General features: G+C 45.7%; 2 protein-coding genes across 2 annotated transcripts in view; one reads left to right on the forward strand and one right to left on the reverse strand.

The window, feature by feature from the left end:
* TACR1 (tachykinin receptor 1) overlaps positions 1-10,419 on the forward strand; it is a 160,372-nt gene extending 149,953 nt beyond the window's left edge. The window contains exons 3-5 of the mRNA XM_004590706.2: positions 6,022-6,172; positions 7,829-8,025; positions 9,935-10,419. Coding sequence (XP_004590763.1) covers positions 6,022-6,172; positions 7,829-8,025; positions 9,935-10,226 — 640 coding nt within the window. The 3' untranslated portion in view covers positions 10,227-10,419. The remainder of the gene's footprint in view (positions 1-6,021; positions 6,173-7,828; positions 8,026-9,934) is intronic.
* Positions 10,420-10,617: 198 nt separating this feature from the next.
* Positions 10,618-25,940, reverse strand: part of POLE4 (DNA polymerase epsilon 4, accessory subunit) — a gene marked incomplete at its 5' end in the record, with an annotated part of 91,286 nt that continues 75,963 nt past the window's right edge. The window contains one exon of the mRNA XM_058668338.1: positions 10,618-10,690. Coding sequence (XP_058524321.1) covers positions 10,672-10,690 — 19 coding nt within the window. The remainder of the gene's footprint in view (positions 10,691-25,940) is intronic.

A 25,940-nucleotide genomic window follows, 5' to 3' on the forward strand; every position in this document is an offset into this window, starting at 1 on the left:
CACCATGCTGGAGCCCCGGTTCTCTCCGGAGAGAAGGCTGCTGGCTCTTTGTTCCTGAGTCTCATGCTGTGATTTATCTTGTGGTGAGAGAATATTTTCAGAAGCCAACCAGGAGGATAAACACTTAGCACAAGGGTGACATGTCATCTGGGTACTTAATCCAGACTTGTGGACATAATGACTATTACTCACAGGCCACTGTGACTAGGACTATCTCAATTATATTAAATGCATTTCAAACCCTGGGACTCAAAGTGAGTGTCAAGTGTCCACCAGCACCCATCCTTATGGTGCAGCTTGCCAAAGTCAGGAAGTGCTTATTCCTATAAATGGACACTAACTAGAACAGCATCTGAACAATGCCCCATAGCCAGACAGAATGACCAAGTGCAAGTTTGCACTCCCTAACACATAGTCCTGCTCTCAGCTCAGTGTCCGTCGCCTGCAGCAGCGACCAAGGCAGAAGCTCTTCCTGGCTTTGCCCCTGGCTACGCAGGCACAGCAATGAGGTCAGCTAAGCACGGCATGGTCAGAAGTGTTAGGCCCCCATCCGGAGGGGCTGCGCATGTGAGTTACACCAGCAAAACACCCGTCCATGCCAAGGAGAGTCACAACAAATACATCACAGACAAAGCAGGGTATTGTTCTGTAATGTGGTAGGACTATTCCAAGGAAGTTAGCAAAGGTGATACCACAGAAGCCACCTACTAGAGAAGTGTACCAGGATCCTGGTGGAGGGCTGGGAACTGGGCAGTGTGTAGAGTGAAATGAGTGAAGTCAAGAGTATGTAATGCGTGTCTGTTTATCACCAAGTTACAGAAATGCCAGTAGCCCACATGGCACACTGATTGGTTTCAGCACAGGCTGCAGTTTGGCGCCACCTGGTGGTACTTGCCTGCCCTACTGGGACTAGGAAGACCAAATCAGAGAGCACGACACAGATTCAGGAACTCCCCCTGCTTCCCCTGTTTTCCAAACATGGAGCCCAGGGTTTCCATCTCTAATCATTCCTATTTTTAATCTTACCAATTCTGTCTGTCTGTTTATCTCTCTCATACACGCATGTGTGCACACACACAAACCCCCCAATTCATCTCAAAATAGGTTTCTAGCCTGTTATTTTCCTATCTCAAAATATAACCCTCTGTCAGTCCAAGGGCCATCTAGTTTGTTCTCTCTCGGTGATATGTGGGCAGTATTTGGGGGGTTTCAGTGCAGCATTTGTTTTCTCTTGGACACATTCTTCCAATCAAAATTGTAAGCAAGACTACTACCCACGTGCACACATGTGCGTGCAAACACACTCAAGCATGTGTGGCCACTCCCCCCACCATATTCACATCACCCAGCTCCTGTGTAGAAAGGGAGGGAAGAGTGGGTCACCTGGTTGTTTCTGCTAGCGTCCTGTGATCGAGTAGCTCTCATTACAGCTGTTGGAGAGGTCCAAGCTCATCATCCCCTACCTTTAAAAGCCAGCAGATATCTTGACACTTGGCCCCTGTTTAGCTGCTGTCCTCTCCGTTCCCTTTCATAGACAAGTGTTGGAAGAACAGAGACTACACCACTGCCTCCACTGCCTTGCTTCCCATAATCGGCCACCTAGGCCAGCCTTCACTAACCTTGCCGCTAACCCTGCGTCTGCCCTGGATCTCTGACATCCAAGAACAGAACAAGTTCCCACCAACATCCTCCTACAAGCCCCCAGCCTCTCGCCCGCCTGGGCTTGTCCCTAGATACAGGCATGCATTTCCTCTTCCTGCAGTGCCCTCAAACTGCAGGGCCTGACTGCCTCTTGCTTGTGTGTCGGGGCTTAGCCAAGCTGCTCCTCTTCCAGCATGACTTACCTGACCACTTTGGTTGAGTATCTCACTTTAGTATTCGCACAACCCGAGCCCCATGCACTTGGTAACAAAGCACTACAGCGGTACTTTGAAAGGGTCAATGTTGTAGGGTATCTGCAGCCTGGTGCCTCACAACTCTCTACAGTGGCTCTACTCGCTCTCAAAGAGGGGGCCATTCGCTCCTTGTGCTACATTCTTTGGTGCCTCTCTGGGTCCCCTGCAGATTGCAAGCTCCTGGGACACAGACTGTAAGTGCTGAAGGAATGCTTGATAATGTATCAACAAATAGGTTGTGATTTTTCCCTGACTCCAAGAGAACTGCAAAGGACTTTGGGATTTGACTCTGAAGTCTAGCTGTGAAAACGAATCAAAGTCTGAGAGCGCGCCTGATGAAGAGCAGCAGCATCGGGCTACTCGGCCTGCGTGCAATGAGGGGTGACCCCCAAGCCCTCACACACAGGGGGCTCTGGGGAAAGGCTGGCTGGCGCCCACCTCGTGCTTGTATGGCCATCCCAGGATGTAGGCTCAGCTTGCTGCTTGTAAGCAGTTAAGAAGCAGTGAGAGCCACAGGGCCACAACTTTGCACTCAGCTAAGGTGCATTTGCACCAGTCCCAGCTGCCACCAGCAGCAGACAGGGATTCTCAGCCTAGCAGCCTGAGAGCAGTGCCTGAGAAGTTGCTAAATCCTGGTGTATGGCCAATTCCAACCACAGCTGTAGAGTGGGCTCTACATGCTGGAGGTTTTTGCGACTTCTCCTGCAATTATGATGTGCTACCAAGACTGGGAGTGTGTACTCCAAACTTGAACTTGCACATGGATCACGTCTTTCACTAGGTGTCTTCCAAGTGCCCTCAGAAGTCCATCGTACTGTCATCGAGGTGTCTCCCAACGATGTAGGGACTTTTCTGTTGTTTCACTGAGTCCATCCTTGTATTGAAAGTATATATATACTTCTCTCTGCTTCTGCCTAGGGACATATTTATTCCCACTGCACTTCCATTATACCTTCCCTTGGGTACAGTCCCCCTCGGGTTGAGAGGGAAAAAAATAAGTAAAGTGAAATAGTGAACCTTCATCTCCATGGTGTTGTCAAACTAGTAGCAGGGGTATCGATGTGATGGTAGGGTAGCACAAGAGTATCCAGTATCTTCCTGTAGAAATTAATGCTAGTGTATGACCATGTAGTTCAAATGGGAGTACAGTATAGACTAGATCATCATTACTGATTGTGCTGCTATGAACATAGGGGTGCATGTTGGTTTCTCATGTAACAGGTCTTTTGGATATATTCCTAGAAGTGCTATTGCTGGGTCATATGGTATGTAGCTTTACAGTTGTCTGAGTGCAGAACTTCATTCTTTTTAGGGCTAAGTAATATTCCACTGCACAGCTAAGTCACATTTATTTACCCATTCACCTGGATTATTCTCATCTTGTAGCTACTGCAGATAATGTGGGTGCACAGTGTCTGTCTGAATGCAGGTTTTCAATTCTTGTTTCTACTTAGGAACAGAAGTTTTATTATATCAAATTGTGTAATATATATTAATACATAATTATTTAATTGGGATAATTATTCTTAATTATCCCCATCACAGCCAAGAAAGGTCAATGCTGTAACTATATTATCCTTAACTAAAAGTAAGTCTCTATGCTGTTTTTAAATAAATGACTGTCCTTTGAGAAAGAAAATATTTTCTAAAAGCTAATGAATGATGTTTTACTGATTCATCTAAACATTTTCCTAATGATGTGACTCCTAATTACCTAAGGGGTATATTGTTTTAGAATTCAGGTTGCATTGCATTCAGTGATGGTGAGGTCAACAGATCAGAACACAACTGCTGTTGCAAAGGTATTTTTCTTTTTCTGCATAGGCAGGGGCAGGCAGCAAGCCCTGTGTCAGGCTGTGTCAAGCAGCTTTCTCATGAAGGAGTGGGGAGTTGCGGCGAGCAGGTTTGGGATAGGCCAGTTTGGAAGTCAGCAGGCTAAGAGTGCAGGAGCTGCTCCTGTCAGGAGCCCCAGCGAGACCCTGTGCATGGGAAGCAACCCCCTGTGGCTGCACAAACCCACCTGGGTTTCTGGAAGCCTACTCAAGAGTGGAGAGCCCTGACCCAGTGGAAGGCTGGCAACCTGACGACAGTGTCCTCCCACCCCGTCCCTGTGCCAGCAGTTGGTACTTGAGGTCCCCAGGCAGTGGGCCTGGCAGGGCTGAGCTATTGTGTTTGCTCACTAATCAAGTGTCAGGCCAGCTGACTCAGAGCTGCTCTGACAGGGAGGAGAGGTCGGTGCAATCCAGCCGTTCTCAGGTTGCCCTGTGCCTATGGGATCCATAGTTGCTTGCAATCATTAGCCCCGTGACCCCTGGGATGAGGGGCTCCATTCTATGATCATGCAGGAAACAAGGTACACAGACATTGCCTGGTAGCAAGAGAACCCAGAGGTGTGCGGGATGGCATTCCAGGGCACCTGAAGTCCCACTGAGACTGAGGCAGGCCGTCTGCACACAGCCCTCTGCCTGGCTGCGTCTGCGGTTTTACTGGAGAATTCTTGGAGTATCTTCCAGTTGTAAATCTTGGTAATTAGAGAAGGCTAAATAAGTGGCAAACCTGGGGGCTTCACGAGTGACTGTATGCAAGCAGAGTATGAATAAAAAAGGAATTAAGTGAACAAGTGGGATTTTCCTTATTGGAAGAAAATTATCACAGAGAATAAGCATAGGATGTAAACAGAGGATGAAAAACCAGGCAAATATTCCCCAGTGACAAGAAGCTGGTCTTGGGGTCACAAACATGCAAACCCATCTTCTGCCTTTACCAGCTATGATTTTAATCAGTTTGCTGAAATTCTAAACTTTGGGTTCCTAATCAAGAAAATGGGATGATAGTGCCTACTCATTTACTGGAAGAGTAAATTACCAGTTAAGATGCCTATAAAATGTCTCATTCTGTGCTCTTCATAAATGCTCAACACCACTTGGTTACTATTTCTAGCTCGTATCTCCTGTTACTACGAGCACAGAAACCCACAGCAATGTTAGCTGTCTTACAGCAGGTATGCCAAGCCCCTCTCCTGCACCCAGAGAAAAGGCTATAATTAGACAAACTAAGGATCACCTAGGAAAAATGCATTTTCTCATAAAAATCAATCTCATTTGGGTCTCCTACAAAGAATAGCGTAAGTTTGGCTCTGGGATCTGAACGGTGTCATGCCACAGTCCAATGTGACTCAGCTGGCATCTCTCCTCCAAGTGCAACTTGGAGAGCCAGCCGTTTCCATCTGAAGACGCGTTCTGAAGGGTCATGCGTAAGCATTGCGTCCGTGTTGTGCCTTTCTTAAACAGATTGTTCCAGGATCAGTCTGTCTTTTCCCTCTGATAGTCATGAATCTATTTGTGACAAAGTATGAGCTGGGGCTAACCCACCATTGTCTAAGTGGGCCACTTGCTTATATCTCTGCACTAAGAGCAGTAGTATAGTCCAACAGACATAACTGAAGACATTCCTTCTCCAATCCTGCTAATCAAAGCTTGCTGTTCTTTCTGTGTGGTGTGATAAGGGATACTGAACTAAAACCAACTGGAACTCCCATAGACATATAACAAATTCAACTTCCTCTTGTTTGTTTTCCTTCTCTTGATAATCTGAACAGGAATCTCTAGCATGGTAAAAGTCCAGAAGAGAGAAACATAAATGAAAGATACTTGCTTCCACCTTATGCAAGTGGCAAGCCTCCCTAGGTGTCCTTAAAGTCCAAGCTTATTAACAGCAAATGCTGGGGCCCAGTGCAGTAGCCTAGTGGCTAAAGTCCTCACCTTGAACGCCCAGGGATCCCATATAGGCACCGGTTCTAGTCCCGGCAGTTCCACTTCCCATCCAGCTCCCTGCTTGTGGCCTGGGAAAGCAGTCGAGGGTGGCCCAATGCATTGGGACCCTGCGCCTGCATGGGAGACCTGGAAGAGGTTCCTGGTTCCTGGCTTCGGATCGGCATGCACCGGCCCGTTGCGGCTCACTTGGGGAGTGAAACATCGGACGGAAGATCTTCTCTCTGTCTCTCCTCCTCTCTCTGTATATCTGACTTTGTAATAAAAATAAATGTTTAAAAAAAAACCCAGCAAATGCTGGGCTAATGCACCTGCCAGGCCTTTACCCCCTACCTCTGCTGTCCACCTTGCTGCAGGTACCACATCTGCGTGACTGTGCTCATCTACTTCCTGCCCCTGCTGGTGATCGGCTACGCGTACACTGTGGTGGGCATCACACTGTGGGCCAGCGAGATTCCCGGCGACTCCTCCGACCGTTACCACGAGCAAGTCTCTGCCAAGCGCAAGGTGAGCCAGGGACAAGCAACACTAACCACTGTACCCACAGCACAGGTGGAAGGCTGCCAGTGGGGCTGCCAGCCTGGGAGCCCCAGGGATGCTGAACACACTACATCCCTAGGTCTGGGGAACAAGGAACAAGCACGAAGGGAACTTTCCCAGTGTTCTTGTGTCTGGTTGTACAGGCACAAAACACCTTAGGAGCGATTAGAACCTGACATCCATTAGGACATATATGCAAACACACATAACACATGCATTGAGTTATTTTGGTCCTTTTTATTATTTATTTGAAATCTGACAAAATAATACACTCACAGGGTTCAAACTTCACAAAGTGTTAAATGAAACAAAAATTACAGTGATGGAGAACAGGTAAGAGGTTTTCAAGGGTTGAGTGTTGGGGTGGGGGGGCCAGTCGTTTAAGAGGGAGCAAGTGAGTAGCTTTGCATCTGCAGTGTGCTGGCATGGTCACCTCCTCCATATGTGATGCTTTCACAGAACTGCACACCGAAAAGGCAGAGTGCAGGGAAGACTGGCCGCCCTCCAAGGGAGGTTGGGAATGAGCACGCAGCACCCATCTAATGTCGGTTTCTGGTTTTGATAATGGAAGGTGATGTCATTCAAGGGTGCCAGGGACCGTTTTACACATTCCCCAAGCACACACATGGTGGCAACACTATTGTCTGTTAGGTAAAAGTATAAGCCAAATAAATTTAGTAAGTGTATAAAAAATGTTATCTATTCCCCTTAAACAAAATCTGCAAGAGCTTCAACAGGAAGTCTCTTTGGTGCTTCTCTGCATAGCGTGTCTTCCTAGTGAGTGTGCGTGGATAGATGCAGTTCTTCACCGGAGATTTCCGGCTGCTTAAAACCAGAGTGTTGCATCCCCCTTGTCCTATCCCATCCGGCCTGCTGTATCACAATACCTTTTAGAACTGGCAACAGGAAGGCAGATGCGTGTCTGCTGAGGTCTGCCTGCCTCCTGCTGCGTCCTCCCATGGAGGAAGAGGTGAGGAGTTTCTCCTGGGCCTCTCACAGGCACCCCAAGCCCCCTACCTCAGTGCCATCATCTTGGGGCTGGGATCACCAGCACTCAGGTCATAACTCCCAATGTTGGGAATGTTTCTTTCCAATTCTATTTAATCATTTGTTGCTCCATTGCCACCACTGTCCAAATCTCTTCCCTCTTCCTCCCTTTCCCTCAGTCTCTGAACTAAGGAGCCTGCTCACTCACCTTCAGTCCTTTCCTCCTGAACTCCCAGTCACCTTTGCTCCTTGGGGTGGCCTCCCTTGGCTTCTCCAGACATTGATCATGCAACATACGCGTGTTCAGGATCATCTGAAAGGTTTGGCAAACAATTTATATTTACTGAATCAGACACTCTGAGGGTGGGGCCTAAAGTGCGGTATAGGAGCTTACACACCTAGCAATTTCATAACAAAAGCATGAGTGATGCTGCTAGGCCTGCACTCTGAAAATTGTTGCTATAGAAGTGGTTTAGCACCATGTGGCAAATGGCCTTTCTCCGCCCGAATGGGGTTATGGTCAGTAACAACCCAAAACCCCAACCCATGTCACACTGGACAATGAGTGGTGGGAGGAGGGAGAGAAGTTCTGACAGAAGGATGTGTGAGTGGACTCACCTATCTCACTCTTGCCAGGTGGTCAAGATGATGATCGTCGTGGTATGCACCTTTGCCATCTGCTGGCTGCCCTTCCATATCTTCTTCCTCCTGCCTTATATCAACCCAGATCTCTACCTGAAGAAGTTTATCCAGCAGGTCTACCTGGCCATCATGTGGCTGGCCATGAGCTCCACCATGTACAACCCTATCATCTACTGCTGCCTCAATGACAGGTAAGGGCCTCATGGCCATCTGTCTGTGCTATAACCAGTCAGTCAGTCTAAATGAGCAAACCTGGCAGGGAGAAAAAAGGAAGAGGTAAGGCTGGCACTGTGAAATATGTAGTAAGCTGCCACTTGAGGTTTCTGTCCTGGCTGTTCCACTTCCCATCCAGCTCTCTGCTAGTGGCCTGAGAAGGTAGTGGAGGATAGCCCAAGGCCTTGGGTCCCCACAGCCACATGGGAGACCTGGAAGAGACTCCTGGCTCAGGCTTCAGGGCAGCCCTGCACTGGCCACTGTAGCCAGTGGCAGCACAATCCATCACCCAGGGCACTGCTCCACCCCTGCCTGGTATGCAATCTTTTAAAAAATTTATTAGATCTCTCTGCAGCCCTAACCTTCAATCTGCTACTTGGCTCTGCAGATGGTCACAATGCCAGGCTGAAGTCAAGAACCCCTTCTAGGTCCCCCAGGACCATGGACCTGGGCTATCCTCTCTGCTTTTCCCAGACCTTGAGCAGAGAACCAGTGCTGGTCTTGCCATGCTAAGTTACTGTCCCAAGGTCCCGAGCCTTGCAGGAATTCCTGCCTTTCTCAGATTTGCTCTCCATTCCACTGATAGCATACAGTGGCTATGCTTTCATGTCTGCTTGGCTTCGGGTGCCGTAGTATCTCCCATCAAGGGAACAGGGCCTATGGGGTCTGTCCTGCCCAGCACACACCGATACTGACTGCTGGGACCAAAGTCTGGGTCTACAGAGAACCAGTATGATGGAACTGTGTTGCCAGCCTATATGGTCCTCAGTACTCCGAGAAGTTGCTGGATTCTTTTTGCCTTTTGGAGAGGTGTTAAGGTCTTTGCTTGGTTCACTGCAGTAGACGGGCTTATCATTTATGTGCACCTGCATATGTTCTCTTCCGAACAACACCCTGCAAAGGCAGTGACCCCATGGGCACTGGTTCCTGTGATGGGAGATCCCAAGTGCCCCAAAGTCAACCGGGCAGGAAAGCATGCCCCTCCCATGCCAAAGGCCATCAGTGAGATGGAGAGTCAACCTAGGAATGGCAGGGGTTCCTGGGAGGCCTCCAGGACTTGGAGGGGACACAGGCAACAGCACCCTGGCCGACCCAGCCATCCCCCAGCCTGGCCTGCCACCTCAGTGGAGGCATAATAGCCCAGCTACTCACCTGGCCAGGCTGGCTGCTGCAGTGGGACCCCGAAGCAGCCTGCCCATGTATGGCTCAGGTACTACTCCGGTCATCTCCGTCCTCTGGAGGCGAAGTGGGGTGGTTATCTGTTACACTATTGCTCAGCAGCCTGTAAAGAACATTCTGAGAATGAAGCACTATGTGGGGAAAGACATCCTCTGGGGCTTGCTCAAATGACCTTTTTCTAACTCAACAATTTGTCTTCCTTCAGAGTACTTGATGGGCCTTAGGAGTTTGGGTTAAATCTCCCCGCACAGCTTTAAGTAAAGAAAGACTGATTTCCCTGTTTAACAAGGACAGTGATGCCTGCTGCAGGGACGTGGCTAGCCAGAAGTCTCCTTGCAGTCCCTGGACTACTGGCAGAAAGGACTTGGTCTCGAGGTGTTTTACAGCCGGGTAATGAGCACTGTACAAGGCATCTAATAAACACTTGTTGAATTATGTTTGTTGTTGCCAATTGACCGAAAGGCTGCTGATCCCACAGCATGGACCACGAGCCACCCTCAGTAAAAACTTGCACTTCACATGAGCTTGGATCCTAGTCCTGGAGTTGACCTTAATCACCCAACTTTTTTGGTCTCAGGGTCTCCAGCTTTCAGTTAATTTTTAACCAACACAGAGACCTGCTTGACTGTGTCTATGAGTTAAAAAGCTGAAACGTCCCTGAAAGCATCTGGCCCCCAAGAGTCACCTCTGTGTCTGCTCTCTCTCCAGGTTCCGCCTGGGCTTCAAGCATGCCTTCCGGTGCTGCCCATTCATCAGTGCCGGTGACTATGAGGGTCTTGAAATGAAGTCCACCCGGTACCTGCAGACCCAGGGCAGCGTGTATAAAGTCAGTCGCCTGGAGACCACTATCTCCACAGTAGTGGGGACCCATGAAGAAGAAGCAGATGAAGGCACCAAGGCTACTCCCTCATCCCTTGATCTGACCTCCAATGGGTCCTCTCGCAGCAACTCCAAGACTATGACTGAGAGCTTCAGCTTCTACTCCAACATGCTGTCCTAGACCCCAGGCCCTGCATCAGAGACAGCCACTACCATCTTCATTCTGCTTCATTCGCCCAAGGATGTACCTCCCTGAGCTGCAGACCCTCAAAAGCACCCTAACATTGGAACCTGGGGAAAGGATGCAACTGGTGCAGGGAAAATATTCCATCTTGAAATCAACCTGGATTTTTCTCCTGACTTTTCCCCCCTCACTACCCAACACATACAAGCTGTGTGATCAAGGCAAACCCATGAACTTCTCCAAGATGAGAATGTCGGACAAGCTTCCCCTGCAGTCCATTCCAGCATCTAGAACTGACTTCAGTTGCATGTAGGTACTTATTCCCAAATGAATTACAAAAGATCTCAAGAGCTCCTACTCACCCATTTGCCTGGAGCCCTTGTCTTGGTTCCAGGAGTCATCCTTGATCATGCTCAGATCAGCCTCTTTCAGCTGGGAGCTCTCATAACAGCAACCTTCTGCTAGACAGAATGGACAAAAGAGTGTTACACAAAATCTGAATGAGAGCTGTAAGTTAATCTTGTAAGCATTTGTGAGAAGAGGCTTCTTCACTAAATGCCCACAGGTCTGAGCGCCCTGGCTTCTGCCTTACAGCCTCTCTGGTCCTCCTGAACCTTGATGTGGCAGAAGCAGTGTACTGCTTCCAGAGTCAGGAGACCAAGGCTGTGCTTCAACTTGCTAAGACTCTTTCCTTATTTGAACAACTCTGGGGTTGACCCTAGTACCCCAAATCTCAATGATCAAATGAGTGCTCTGCTTATTTCACACACACACACACACACACACACACACCCCAAGGTGGTCTCAGAACAGAACAGTCTCCTGCAAAAGGTGTAAACATCCAGCTGACACGTCCTCCGATTCCCCCAGAAGTTCTTGAGTACATTTCATCTCCTGTAAAGTCCGGCCTTTAACAGAACAGAGGACATCTGCTTCTTAACCAGGCTTCCACAGGCTGAACACAGCTGGAGCACACCAGAATGCAGCAAAAGCATGCGGCCAACCTATTCTGGCCTTCTGGCCATCTTATGCCAGATGAACTAACCCAGACCCTCACCGTGATCCTAGCATGAGGCTTGTTCAGATCGTGTTGTACAAGGAGGCTGCACCCTTCCACTGTGCTTGTGAGAACACAGTATTTTGTATCTCCCCTTCAGATTCTGAAACTCTCATTTCTGCCTTATGGCTTTGTTGGCCTCCTGTCTACCAAGGGAGGATGGCCCATCTGCCCTAAAGGACAGACCAGTCTAACCTGGATGGAGTTTCCAGCACTGGGCATGTAGTTTGTCTTCCTCATCTGTCCTTTATCCAGATGTAGGTTGGAAGCAGATTTGTGAATATCTTCCTTGTGGTCTGAACAAGGATACATATACATATCTCATGGAAGATATTAATATATATATGTGTAATATATATATAAATCTCTCATGAGGACAGAACAATGTTACCCACATGGTACCACCAGCCCTGATGGCTCTAACCCTTCCAAGTAGCAGCAGGCTTACGGAGGTTGTCTAGTAACAGGACAAGCAAAACAAACAACACTGAGCACTGTATGCTACAAAGCAGCATGCAAAATGTTAAATTGAGCTTACTAAAGTAGACACACAAATGGAAGGAAAAATGTAGGGACAGCAGAAGTCAGTTCCCAAAGCCTTTGGGAGGATCATGCCATGTTTGAATCATTCACATCAGAAAATGTAAAGAACCCACAGGACTAAGGCACCTAGGAAGAAAGTGCCTAGGGGTTGAAACGTCCTACCTACAGAAGAGAAGCATGAAATGGAATCCTGCGAAGTTTACTGCGTACCTGCTCTGGACTTGACCCTGAGCCAGGGACAGAGTTCCTTCAGCGCTTAAGCAGCTGACCATAGTCGCCATTGCTGAATCACCAATTCCAGTGGACCGAGCCTGCCCAGCAGGCATGCTGGCATCTCAGAAGCAGATCCCCCACAGGATTCTAAGAACCCACGCTCACCACAGGTAGTGGGCCAAAGGCTGGCATCTTAGCCTTTGCCTTAAAGTTTGCTGAGGCCTTGCCAAAGGCAATCACTCCAGGAGACCTGAGGGGATGTGGCTGAGCAGCATTGCCACTGTGCCTAATAAGAACAAGTGTGGGATGGTTACAGGCGATTTCGAACACGACATCCCACAGAGAGTGCCCGCAAGTCCCCCTCTGCCCCCCTCAGTGTCCATTTAACTTTTAAAAATGTTCTCAGCCCCTGTGTGTGAACAACACCAGGATCTGTGCTGTGCATGGGTCCCAATCTTATTACAGAAATGCTATCCTGTGTTTCTCTCTTCAGTGCGAGTCCTTGATGCATTGCCCAGTGATAACAAATGTGAGACAACATGGGGCCATCTTTGTTATGTTACTTCCAAAATGTGAACTCCAGCCCTTGTGATATTTGTGTTATGCCAGTTGCCGCGTCCTCCTCAGTTCTTCTCTGGGAGGAGATGTGCTGTGTATCTTGGACTTAAAAAAAGACCACAGGAACCAAGGAGTGGGGAGAGGGACCTTCGTGGGTTTAACTAGGGGACAAGAGTCCTTATCCTCCTTGCTGCCCCGCCCCTCACCAGAATGCTAAGATGTGAAGAAAAGTGGTCCCAGTAGCTAACCTCATAGCCTCCTTTTAGGGGAAAAAGTAAGTAGGAGAGGGGATTGCTCCTGAGCTTTCCACGTTTCCCAGCCCAGGGTCCTGGAAAGACTATAAAGAAATAAAGTTTGTGTTTGACAGTCTCATGCCTTTGCCTCTTTTCTATGGCACCTAAGCCCACTACAGGAGACAGAATGGGACAATAACAGAAAGCCTAATAATCTGCACAGCTAGGAGAATGGAACCAAAAATTCAGCAAGCTCCTTTTTCTGGGTTCCCAGACTGAGACATGGGATGGCATCTGTGGATAAAGCTGAGTCAGTTCAGGCCTTTTAAGAAGCAATCACCCAGATAGCATTTGAAGTACAAGAGCTGAGAGCAACACGTGGGAAAGATGAAGGGCCAGAGAGGAAGAAGCCAGAGTGGGCAGGGAAGCCTGCAGATACCAGGCGGACCTGATGGGTGTGAGAGTCGCAGACCGTGAGGCAGCTCCTTGGCCAGTCCAGCAGCACACACACACTGCCACAGGGACCAGAGGGAAGGCCAGCACCGGCAGAAAGAGCCAGGCCTCAGCCCCACCAGGCTGGGCCTCTGGCTGCAGCTCTCTGGAAAGAGCGGTCTGCATATGAACACTGTGATGGGCCAGCGGCTGACAGTACTCCTGCCATCCGAAATCTCTCCAAGGGAGCTCTAAGACACTTATCTCCACCACTGCCACCACAGTTTTGGTCTAGTCCTCTGTGTCTGAAAACATGTCAGCAAACATCACTGGGAGCCCTGGCAACCAGCCTCCTGCATCCTAGGCCACCTGCACCACCTGGGCCACCTCACTTTGTAAGAGGTTCCATTAAAAGAGCAATGAGGAGAAAAACAAAAGCAATGAGAAGCTATAAACAGGTTTGTGGGAGCAACAATCAGAAATGCAATGAACAGGAGACTTCAGGAGGATAGACACAAATGTAAATGATAAAGGTGTTTGTATTTAGGTTAAAGCATTTTAAACAAAGTAATTCCAAGAGCAGCAAACTTCCTTAGCTCCATTAAGTCAATCAGAAAAATATTTCAGTGGGTAAACAGTTTCTGCAGTCACGCAGGCAGATGTACAGCCGGTTCTATGACTGAAAAGGGCCTGTCGAGCCCGGCGGCGTGGCCTAGCGGCTAAAGTCCTCACCTTGAACATGCTGGCCGGGATCCCATATGGGTGCCGGTTCTAATCCCGGCAACTCCACTTCCCATCCAGCTCCCTGCTTGTGGCCTGGGAAAGCAGTCGAGGATGGCTCAAAGACTTGGGGCCCTGCACCTGCATGGGAGACCCGGAAGAGGTTCCAGGTTCCCGGCTTTGGATCGGCACAGCACCAGCCATTGCGCTCACTTGGGGAGTGAATCATCGGACGGAAGATCTTCCTCTCTCTCTCTCCTCCTCTCTGTATATCTGACTTTGTAATAAAAAATAATTTTTTTTAAAAAAAGGGGCCTGTCAAGCACTTCCAGCTGAAATCCATCTTGGTACATTTAGTCTGACATGCCCAGATTTTCAAGAAACACATTTGTTTGAAAGATAAAGACTTCTTATAGAAAGATAAAGGTCACAGGGCCCAGCGCAGTAGCCTAGTGGCTAAAGTCCTCACCTTGAATGCATCAGGATCCCATATGGATTCCAGTTCCTATCCAGCTCCCTGCCTGTGGCCTGGGAAATCAGTCGAGAATGGCCCAAAGCCTTGGGACCCTGCACCCACGTAGGAGACCCAGAAGAGGCTCTAGGCTCCTGTGGTTCAGCTCTGGCCGTTTCAACCATTTGGGGAGTGAGATCTTCCTCTCTGTCTCTCCTCCTCTTTCAAATAAAAAATTTTAAATATATATGTATTAGTTATATTAAAATATTTAATATATTTGATATTTAATATTTATTAACACATATATTTTTTAAAAGAAAGAGAAAGGTCACAGATACCTTATGCTTCCCACTAGCAATGTAGACATCTAAGGCTCACCCACAGGACCAGACTTGCCCAGATAATGGAGACCTGGGTTCCAAGGTGTCAGGGCAGGGGAAGGAGGAGCAGAAACGAGGCCTTTTCACTGTCCATCTTTAAAGTGGTGCACAAAGGGAGGGTACTAGGTGAAGCCAAAACATTACCCAAAGGATTCCCCACAGCTCTCCTGACTCAGAAAAGGAAAGTGAGCTTCGCTCCCAAGCAAACAAATTGGGAACTTGAAAACCGGACAGACCAAATGAACAATTTAAAAACACTAACAGTGCATGTCAGGGAGTCACCAAGATCTGCATCCCAGGCCTCATTCTCACAGAGCCTGGGCAAAGGGCTCCACATGCTCAGCAAGCATGTCAGTTATTACAGTGCAGATGGCCATGGCATCACTAGCTGACTTTCCTCTCTCTGACCACGCAAAGTCAGTCGGCTGGAGCAAGTCAGGGTGAGCACCACGAGACGCAGGAGGGATGGAGGGAAGAGATGTAGGAAGGCGGGAGCACGGTCCAGCCTACTTTCTCACGCTGCTCTGGCTGAGCCTCGATATTCTCTTCCAACATTTCCATACTCTGATTCAAAGAAACTCCTGTCCCACACTCGCTCCCTGGCCCTGTGTTCATTCTCTCTCATAGAAGTCTACAAGCATAATATTTTTACTTTTCATATTTTTGGATATCTGTCATAGCTGCTGTGTCCAACTCAGGATAGAACTGTCTGCCTGAATTCTAAAGCGCTTTATAGAAGAGACATTATTATTATTATTATTTTACAGTATCGGCATACTCCACCCAGTTTTATGGCTTTTTCAATTGTATACAATTTTCTCCTTATGTTCAGTTCACACTCATATTCAATCAAGTTAAAATAAGTCTTTGCACTAAAGCAATGTTGTTTGGGTGGGTTATAAGAGAGGGAAAAGTAAACAACAGAAATAACAACAAACAAACCTAACACAAAAACAGAAGTCAGATACACTTTCGCTTCACAAGAAAAGAGACTATAGAAACAACTCTCCCCCACACAGCATTACGCAGCATTCTAGGTTCCATGAGACAGGGATGATACACGGCATGTGGCTGAGAGTCTCAGTATAGGACTTCTGGATGCTCTTTCTTGGCTAAAGACAGCAAACTAATTGTAAGATTTCTCTAAAACTTATTCTTTCAAGTATTTATCAAGTCTGTAGAAATGGTCTTACACTGATCATTTTCATGGACACATGGCACTTTAATATCTAAAAATAACTTCCAAAGGCTCCTATGACAAGAAATACAATGTTTCCTTCAGGCTAGAAGGTATCTAATTCTTCACATATTCACTCTCTTGCCTACAATGTACCAAGCCCTATGCAGCGCATCAGGGATGCCACAGGAATTCAAACAGACATGTTTATCACTGACAGCTTTCAGGCCAGGGCAAAGTTTGGTTACTCAAGTAATCCTTGGGAATTGAGAATACCACCAAAAAGCTAAAAGCATATAGAGCCAGGGTTATGGCATAGCAATATAAATCACTGTGATGATGGGTCTGGCGCAATAGCGTAATGGTTAAGGTCCTCACCTTGAACATGCTGGGATCCCATATGACTACCGGTTCTAATCCCGAAAGCTCCACTTCCCATCCAGCTCCCTGCTTGTGGCCTGGGAAAGCAGTCGAGGATGGCCCAAAGCATTGGGACCCTGCACCCGCATGGGAGACCCAGAAAGAAGTTCCTGGCTCCTGGCTTCGGATCGACACAGCACCAGCCATTGCGGCCACTTGGGGAGTGAATCATCGGACGGAAGATCTTCCTCTCTGTTCTCCTGCTCTCTGTACATCTGCCTTTCCAATAAAATAAATAAATCTTAAAAAAAAATTTAGTGTGATGCTGGCAGTCCGTTTGTCTCAGCTGCTCCACTTTTGATTCAGCTCCCTGCTGATGGCCTGAGAAAGCATCAAAGAACGGCCCAAGGGGCTGGGCCCCTGCTAACCATGGGGGAGACCTATGAAAAATTCCTGGCTCCTCACTTTGGCCTGACCCAGCACTGAATGATGTAACCATCTAGGGAGTTAAGATGCAAAGTCAAGCAATCTCTCTCTTTCCTCTCCCATTAACTCTTTCAAATAAATAATTAAATCTTAAACTAAAGGAACACCCAAAGGAAGAAAAGTACTTTTATGAGAGCCTGTAACAGAGGAACTGGACCAAGATTTGTGATGGAGAAGGAAGTCTTCTCTGAGAAAGCAAGATCCGGAGAAGACTAAAAGTTGACCAAAAGAAAAGGGAAAAAGCAGAGAGAGACAGATGTAGAGAGAAACCTGTGTGAAAGGCATAATGGCATATTTCAGTCCCTGGAAAATGAAATCAATGTGTTTGGGTAGCAGAGAATAGAGAGTAGTGAAACAGAGGGAGAGGACCCTGGTGGGCCGTGGTCTTCACTCTTACAGCAAAGTCTCCAAAAGATTTAGGAGATGGTGAGAGCAATCTAATTTTGGAAAAGATCATTCTAGGTGCAAGGAGACCAATTAGGAAGTACTTGTCCTCATCCAAGCAAGATGAAGTGTGCCCCTGAATTAAACAGGTGTGTACAGACAGAGGTGGATAGATTTGGGAAGTCTTTTTAGGCACTATATGAGAAATGATTATTTGACGGTGAATTGAGCTGATTGCAGGGAAAGAGGTCTCAAAAGTAAATTTGATATTCCTTGTATAGAACTAGTTGAGTGACAGTGAGATTTATTGGAAGAAGGAATATTTGGACACTACACTTATGTATAGGGAGGAAGAGTTTGATTTTAAATATGCTGAATGTGAGATAACTCTGCGGTATACAGGAGACTTCCAGTAAACACTGTATATGTGGATCTGGAGATCAGGGAGAAACCTGGGCTGAGGACACCAATTTGCAAGTCGATTACAAATGGCAGCTGGTGCTTTGGGCCTGTATAAGTTTGCTCAGTGTTTTAGTACTGGATAATCAACCGCAACCTTTAATAGATAGAAGAGGAGTCAGATTGTGCCTAGAGAAACAGGAAGCAATCCACAGGAATAATGTGGTATCTTGGAAGGCAATGAAAGAGAATGTTTCAAGGAAAGGGTTTTATGATGCTGAATACTGGGAAGTGGTGGAGAAAGCAGGGCAGTAGAAAGTACCCAGTGGGCTTAGAGATGAAAAGATCAATGGTGGCCTTAACATGAGTTGTTTGGATGGAGTCACAGGAGATGCAAGCAGATCACAGCAAGCTGAGGAATGAATGCTTGAAAATAGAGAATCAAACCCACAGAACTCCACCAGAGAACAGAGAAGGGGCTATCTAAACAGTGTGGGCCCAGGGGAGGTATTTTTAATTTGTGTTTATTGCTCATTAGAAGGAACTTGAACGTATTTTTCCCACCTACAAGAACTCCTTTTGAAAAGGAGCAGTTGAATACATAGAAGGGAAAAAAAGAGAATCGACAGCAAAAAATAAAACATTCCGAGAAAGCAGGATGGTGATCTGAAAAACACAACTGGGAGGCGGAATACAAAAGCCAGAGGTAGACGAGGACATTGGATAGCGGGCTATCAGAGACATTCCTCCATCAGAAGGTTTCACTTTTTTTCTGAGAAGCAGAAAGCAAGATCATCTGCTGTGAATGACGCGGGAAGTTATGGAACAGGGCAACTGGCATACAGAAATTTCAATTCATCATTGCAGACTCCCCAACTACTGGGATTCAGCATTTCTGGGGTAATGCCTCCAAATCTACATGTTAGCAAACAACATGCCTAGTTATGATACAGAAACCAGGATTTGAGAAATACTGATCCAGGGCTTTAGAACATGTTCCCTTGTGTGATCCCTTGTCAAGTACACCATCAAGTATGGAATAAATAGTGGTCAGGTGTTTAACCTACTTATTAAACCACCCATACTCCCACTGGAATATTCGGATTCACTTCCAGCTTCATCCCGTCTCCAGCCAACATAAACCCTGGGAGGCAGTGGTGATGACCCGAGTAATTTGGTTCCTTCTCCCAAGCTCAGATACTTGGATTAGGTTCCCAGCTTCTAGCTCAGGCTCAGACAGATCCCAAACACTAAGGGCACTTGGGGAGTGAACCACTGGGTGGAAACCCTCTCTCTCTTTTTCTCTCATAAATAATAATTTAAGAAGTAAACATGGTGGGAAGCAGACATCTGGCCTAGTATTCAAGACTGAGTGGGATGCCTTATGAGTTTGCATCTCAACTGATTCTATCGGCTTTCAGATAATGTGTACCATGAAAGGTTCAAGTAGTTGGGTGCCTGCCACCCACATGGGATATACAGTTTGAGTTCTTGGCTTCCAACTTTGGTCCCAACCCAGCTCTGGCCTTTGTGAGCATTTGGGGAGTGAACCAGTGGATGAGAAATCATACTTTTTCTCTCATTAATGAATTTTGTTAAGTAACACAAAAAAAGAAATATTTCTGAGTGTATTGCATTAGTGTATGAGGGTATTTCATAAAGTTCATGGGAAAATATAAAGGTATAAGTTTATTTTGATGCAAAAAAATGGAAATCTGTCCATAGTTTTTTTATATATTATGCAGTTCACAAATATTAAAAAATTACACGAAAATACACTCATGCTTTCCATCTTGTTTTCCATGAACTTTTTGAAGTGTCGTTGTGGTTGATAGTTATGTAATTCAATGTCTCGCACATGGTCCCAGCCCAGGTGGTTCTGGAGCCATTCATGATCTCAGAGAAAAACAAATCCTAATTCAGTTCCAAGGCAATTCAACAGTAACTGACACTAGCCTTTTCTTCTGACCTGAGGTCATAATGCTGATAATCTAGTGCTAAGTACTGAGTGTTTTTATCCCAAGTCCCTACAAATTCATATTTCGAAGCCTGCTCCCCCAAATGATTCTATCTGGAGATAGACCCTGTGAATGATGATTAAGTCAGAAAGGAGAAACTCTCATGAAGGAGATTAGAATTCTCACACAACAGACTCCAGGGAATTCTTTGGCCCCTTGTGTCATATGAGCACACAATGAGAAGATGGCTGTCTAGGACCCTGTTAGAAGGCCCCCATCAGACAGTGAATATGCTGGCACCTGGATGTCATCTTTCCAGCCTCCAGATGTGTGAAAAATGCTTGCTATTGAGGATACCTATTCTGTGATACTTCTCCTAACAAGCCAGAGAGACTGAGACACCAGGATTACCTTTGTTCATTCACTTCCAGAATTACCATCAGTTACATACAGCACTAGTCATTATCTTACTTATAAGAAAACAGGGAGAAAATATTTGAATGTCACATAATTGACTTAAAACTGAAGATAATAAGCCATACATTTCAAGTAAGATGGATCAAAATAAACTTCACCCGATGAAGTCTAAGGATAGATTCATGAACTCCAAAATGCATCACATTGCTTGGTTTTGGGTCATTTATTCTTTTGGTCTTTTATTCTGCGGGACTAACTCCTATTCATCCTTCAAAGCTAATCTCAATTTTCTCTTCCAATGTTTTCCCTCCTCTCTGGTTTTAACACAAAACAGATCCCATGTTTCTCTTCCATCAGCCTGTTTTCTTCCTTCACAGCACTTTTACAACGTGCAAATGCACATTATTTGTGTGACTTTTAAAGTATGTTGTTTCAGGGCTGGTGCTGTGGCATGGAGGGTTGAGGAGCCCCTGCAATGCTAGCATCCTATGTAAGCATTGGTTTGAGTCTCAGCTGTTCTGCTTCCAATCCAATCCAGCTCCCAGTTAGTTTGCCTGGGAAAGCAGTAGATGACGGATGGCCCAGGTGGGTGCTTGAGCCCCTGCAGCTACATGGGAAATACAGAGGAAGCTCCATCCTCAAGGCTTCTGACTGGCCCTACTTCAGCCATTGCGGCCATCTAGTGAGGGACCAGTAGATGGAAGACACATACCCCCTCCACTCTGTAACTCTGCCTTTCAAATCAATAAATCTTTAAAAATCAATAAAGCCTGTTGTTTCTGTTAGAATGTAAATCGCACAAAGAATCTATGGTTATTTTACATGGTACGATTTCCTAGCACAGTATCAAGGACAAAAAGGCTGATTTTAAGCAGATTAACTAAATAAATATTCATTAAAGTAAGTAAGTAAATGAGAGTAAAATTAAGGCTAATATTATAACTGACTTAAAATCTACTCATCCCTTATGCCAAATATTCATTTAAGAGATTCAAATCTGAAACATCTCAGGAGTGAAGGTAGGGCAGGATTTGAATATTACTAGCAAGGGAACGGATCTATAATCATAAGCAAAACAGATGGCTACCATTTTGAAGATGGGTAAACCCATTTTAGTTTTCAGGGAACACAAGAACACCAGATTGCTTAAAACTAGATTGTCCACAGTGATATGCTAGTAAATATTTAATAATCAGTTCTCTGGGAAAAAGAGAAATGTAGCATTTGCTGATTTCCCTAATGTAACACCACTATTGTGACCAATTTCAAACTGCCAGTAGCTTAACCACCGGCTCACTAAATTCAACCAGCTCACTAAAATTTTAAAAATTGACAAGTGGCTCTCACAAGCTGCTACAGACCTGTTCCAACACACCACTGTCAGACACAGTGCTAAGGTGTTGAAAATTTACTAAGTCATCCTTTTCTCTACTTAGTGATATAAAACCTTGATGACTGGATCAAGAACCTGGTCCAAGAGTTGGCGTAAATAAATTTTTTTTTCAAGAAAAAAAAAAAAAAAAAAACTGACTTTGCCTGCAAAATCCCCAGGGCCCCTATTTGTAGAGAGGCAGGCAGGTAATGATACCAGAGAGAGGCTTCCAACTTTAATCAAACTGTGTCAACTACCTCCAGGCATTTGGTACATCCCACAGGGCCCACAAAACATTAGGAAGCCACCTCTGCCTTATCCTTTCTGGTTTCAGAGCACCATGAAGTGGTAATACTCCAGGCTTTGGCCAGCGCAGCTAAGATGTGGGACAGGGAAGAAAGTCTAAGCCTTCATGATCATCACTTAGAGAAAGCTACTACAAAAGGCAAGGAGTCTGGTAAGGTTAACACCCTGGAAAAAGGGTGTTAGGGGTGTAGGGATAACTGCAGCAATACTGTTGATACAAATATATGAGGGAGCTTCAAAAAGTTCATGAAAAATAATGTGTAATATAAAGCAACTATGCCTGACTTTCCAGAAATGTTTGTGCACCAAAATAAACATACACTGTAATTCCATTTTCCATATTACATCATATTTTAGGGCTGATCAAACACCCTTCAGAAAAATGAGCACTTTAAACATCAGTGGCCAGAGGCTAGAACCACGACACAGTAGACTAAGCTTCTGCCTGTGGTGCCAGTATCCCATATGGACACCAGTTCATGTCCCAGCTGCTCCACTTCCAATCCAGCTCTCTGTTTATGGCCTGGGAGAGTAACAGAAAATGGCCAAAGGCCTTGAGCCTGTGCACCCATGTGTGAGGCAGGGAGAAAACTTCTGGCTCCCAGATTCAAATTAGCTCAGCTCTGGCCATTACGGCCAGTTGGGGGTACAAATCAGTACGTGCAAAATATCTCTTTCTCAATCAATCAACCTCTCTCTCTCTCTGTCTCTCTCTCTCTCTCTCTCTCTCCCTCCTTCCCTTCTTCCCTCCCTTTAACTCTACTTTTCAAGTAAAAGCATATATATATATAAATATAAATATATATATACACATATACATACATACATATATACATACATCAGGGCTCAGTATTGTGATGCAGTGGGTTAAGCCTCCACCTGCAACACCAGCAGCACCAGAGGGTGGGGTGCCTCAGTCCCAGTTCCAGCTGCTCCATTTCCCATTCAGCTCCCACTAACACACCTGGGAAAGCAGCAGACTATAACCCAAGTATTTGGGTCCCTGCCACCCACTTGGGAAACCCAGATGAAGTTCCTGGCTCCTGGCTTCATTCAACTTGGCTCAGACCCGACCACTGCAGCCATTCAGGAAGTGAATCAACAGACAGATGATGTCTCTCTCTCTGTGCCTTTCAAATAAAATAAACCTTTTAAAACTAACAAGTACAGCTGCCATCAAAAACGATGACAAACTCAAAAGACAGTGCTAATGATGAACCAATGGCCAGCTATTCTCTCAGCATTGTAGCATAATCTAATACTGGAAAACACAGACCCGACAGAATGCTGAGATACAACCCTCAGGAAACGCTGGTGTAGCCTTAATATGAGTTTTGAGTATCAAATCTTAATAACCTTTAATAATTCACTTGGTAGTTACAAATAATCAATTTACTTAGGTCTATGGAATTATATATCCCTGGCCTATTAAAACTTGGATTTGGGTGTTGTTTCCTATTCATCTCATGGATCTTTATATCTTACTGGGTGGCCAATCACCATATCTGAGACTGATGAGTTGGGACATTTGTGATCTGCCAGGTCCCCTCTGTCTGGCCCTTGTTCTAGCCAAGACAGCAGGCTCCCCAGTACTTGCAATGCATTAGCTTGCCTGGGTAGTACAAATGCTCACTGTCATGTCTTTATATAATCATCATGCTGACAGTTAACGTTCATTGGGGTTTACTCTGTGCCATTCGCGACCCTAGCTTAGCCTGTTTTGCTTCATTTAATCTTCCTATATCCCTAAGGAGAAAGGTGCTATTATTAATCTGTTTATCTGCAACATCACACCATACTCCTTAAATAAGTATTGCATGAAAATATCTTTTGGAGTGTTCTGCCAGGAAAATTTTGACTATGTTGAGAAACTGGTCAACTTCCTTCTTCCTCAGTTTGTATTGTGTGATGTTTATTGCCTTTTATCAGTGGATTCCGGGAATTGAACATTAAAATTCGGGTCTCACACGCAGCCTGGTGCCATCATGTCATTAGTGACACATGTATACCAGCTTCCCGATCGGTCTTTGTTCTGACTTAATAGTTCCATTTTACTTGTGTTGTGGCATATATGCTAAGAATTGCATCAGATTTTTTGAAAGAAGAAAAACAGAAATAAATTTAATACAGCAGACAAAAACAAAATATTCTGAGTTTATTTCCAGAGCACTCTGCCTGAGGAATTGGAGATTGGGCTTGATAATAGCCCCACTGCTTGGGAAACATATAAGGCAATTCAGGAAGCAAAATATCTTTTCCTAGAACTTGCAGGATATGAGTGATGTTTGTATATTTTAAAGAGAACAGAACTACTGGATCCCACCTGGGGACACCCCAGAGACCTACAAAAAAAGCTTCCGACCAGAACACCACTGGTCTTTAGGAAAGGGAAGCATCCTGCTCTTACAAAAGCCACACAGCTGTCTTTGTACAAAAGCATCTCTTATGTGTCTCTTACCATAATACATCATTTAATGGAAATACCTTCCTTCTAAGAGCATTTGAACCAAAGCACACACATGTTGCTAGGAGTCATGATCACACTCTATTTCCTCTGGTATATGAGCACAGCTGCCAATGAGCTAATACAGGAGAAAAAGCCAAAATAATAATACTGTCCAAAATAAACAAAGTATACCACACTCTGGTGTTGTCAATTTGCCTCAGGGAAAGGGCATTAAATGATAGATATTTCAAGATATTTCATTTTAGCAGCTATGGTGACCACAGAAAAATAACCTTGTCCTTTTTATTAGTCTTAAAATTCTGAGGGAAGCGAATGGCCTAGAGACCTTATACGGTCCATGAAACTGGTCTGGTCCTGCAAAAGCAAATATGGAGGACTCAAACATTCAATAAATTTATAGCAGGCTAATCTTTTAGTTAATAATTTTCGTTTTTAAGATTTATTTATTTTTATTGGAAAGGCAGATATACAGAGAGGAGGGGAGATAGAGAGGAAGATCCTCTGTACGATGGCTCACTCCCCAAGCAACCGCAACAGCTGGAGCTGCACTGATCCAAAGCCAGGAGCCAGGAGTTTCCTCCGGGTCTCCCATGCAGGTGCAGGGTCCCAAGCCTTTGGGCCGTCCTCCACTGCTTTCCCAGGCCACAAGCAGGGAGTTGGATGGGAAGTGGAGCAGCCGGGATTAGAACCGGCGCCCATGTGGGATCCTAGGCATGCAAGGCGAGGACTTTCACCAATACACAATCGCACCAGGCCCAGTTAATAATTTTCTACAGCCCATAGATGATGCTATAAACACCCAGATGACCACCCCCACTTTAAAATGTAATAATAACTTACTAGCATTAGGGCAGGGTTTAGAGTATCACAACACATTAAATTAAAAAATAACAGGTATAAATAATTTTAGCAATATATTTAGCCTCATGTCAAAATACTATGTTTTTTAAGATTTATTGTTTTATTTTTAACACAAAGTCAGATATACAGAGAGGAGGAGAGACAGAGAGGAAGATCTTCCATCCCCAAGTGAGCGCAATGGCCAGTGCTGTGCTGATCCGAAGCCAGGAGCCAGGAACTTCCTCCAGGTCTCCCACTTGGGTGCAGGGTCCCAAAGCTTTGGGCCGTCCTCGACTGCTTTCCCAGGCCACAAGCAGGGAGCTGGATGGGAAGTGGAGCTGCCGGGATTAGAACCGACACCCATATGGGATCCCGGCATGGTCAAGGTGAGGACTTTAGCCACTAGGCCACGCCACCAGGCCCAAAACACTATTTTTATAATCAATTTTTAAATTAATGAAATAGCCTTACTTTTCCCTCTGTATTCAAAATCCTGTGCATGTTTTACATTTACAGCACATCTTCAATTATACTCAACACATTTCAAGTGTTCAGCAACTATATACCATTAGTAGCTTTTGAACTGAATGGTACACCTTTAGAGGATCTCACTGCTTTCTCAAAAAAAAAAATTCTATCCACTAACTCTGGTGTGTTGCTATAAAAATGTGTAGGTGTCAGGCAGAAAGTTCACCTTCAGATGACTGTCTTTAGGGTGCGGTCCTCATCCGGACTGAAAAATGACAGTTCCAATTTAGAAGCTGAGTTTATTCAAAACCTCACACAGCTCTACAGGCAGCAAGAGACCCTCTGTGTAGGGCACAGCTAATCTTCCACACTGTTCTTGTGCCTTGGCACTTCTTAGTTTGAAGTTAAAGAAAGCCCATAAGTAAGAGGACATACAGAAAGTCTGAGACTCAAAAGAAGTTCAGGAGGCTCCATCACAAAGTGTGAC

The sequence above is a fragment of the Ochotona princeps genome, chromosome 8 (assembly GCF_030435755.1).
Source record: "Ochotona princeps isolate mOchPri1 chromosome 8, mOchPri1.hap1, whole genome shotgun sequence".
Classification (NCBI taxonomy): Eukaryota; Metazoa; Chordata; class Mammalia; order Lagomorpha; family Ochotonidae; genus Ochotona; species Ochotona princeps.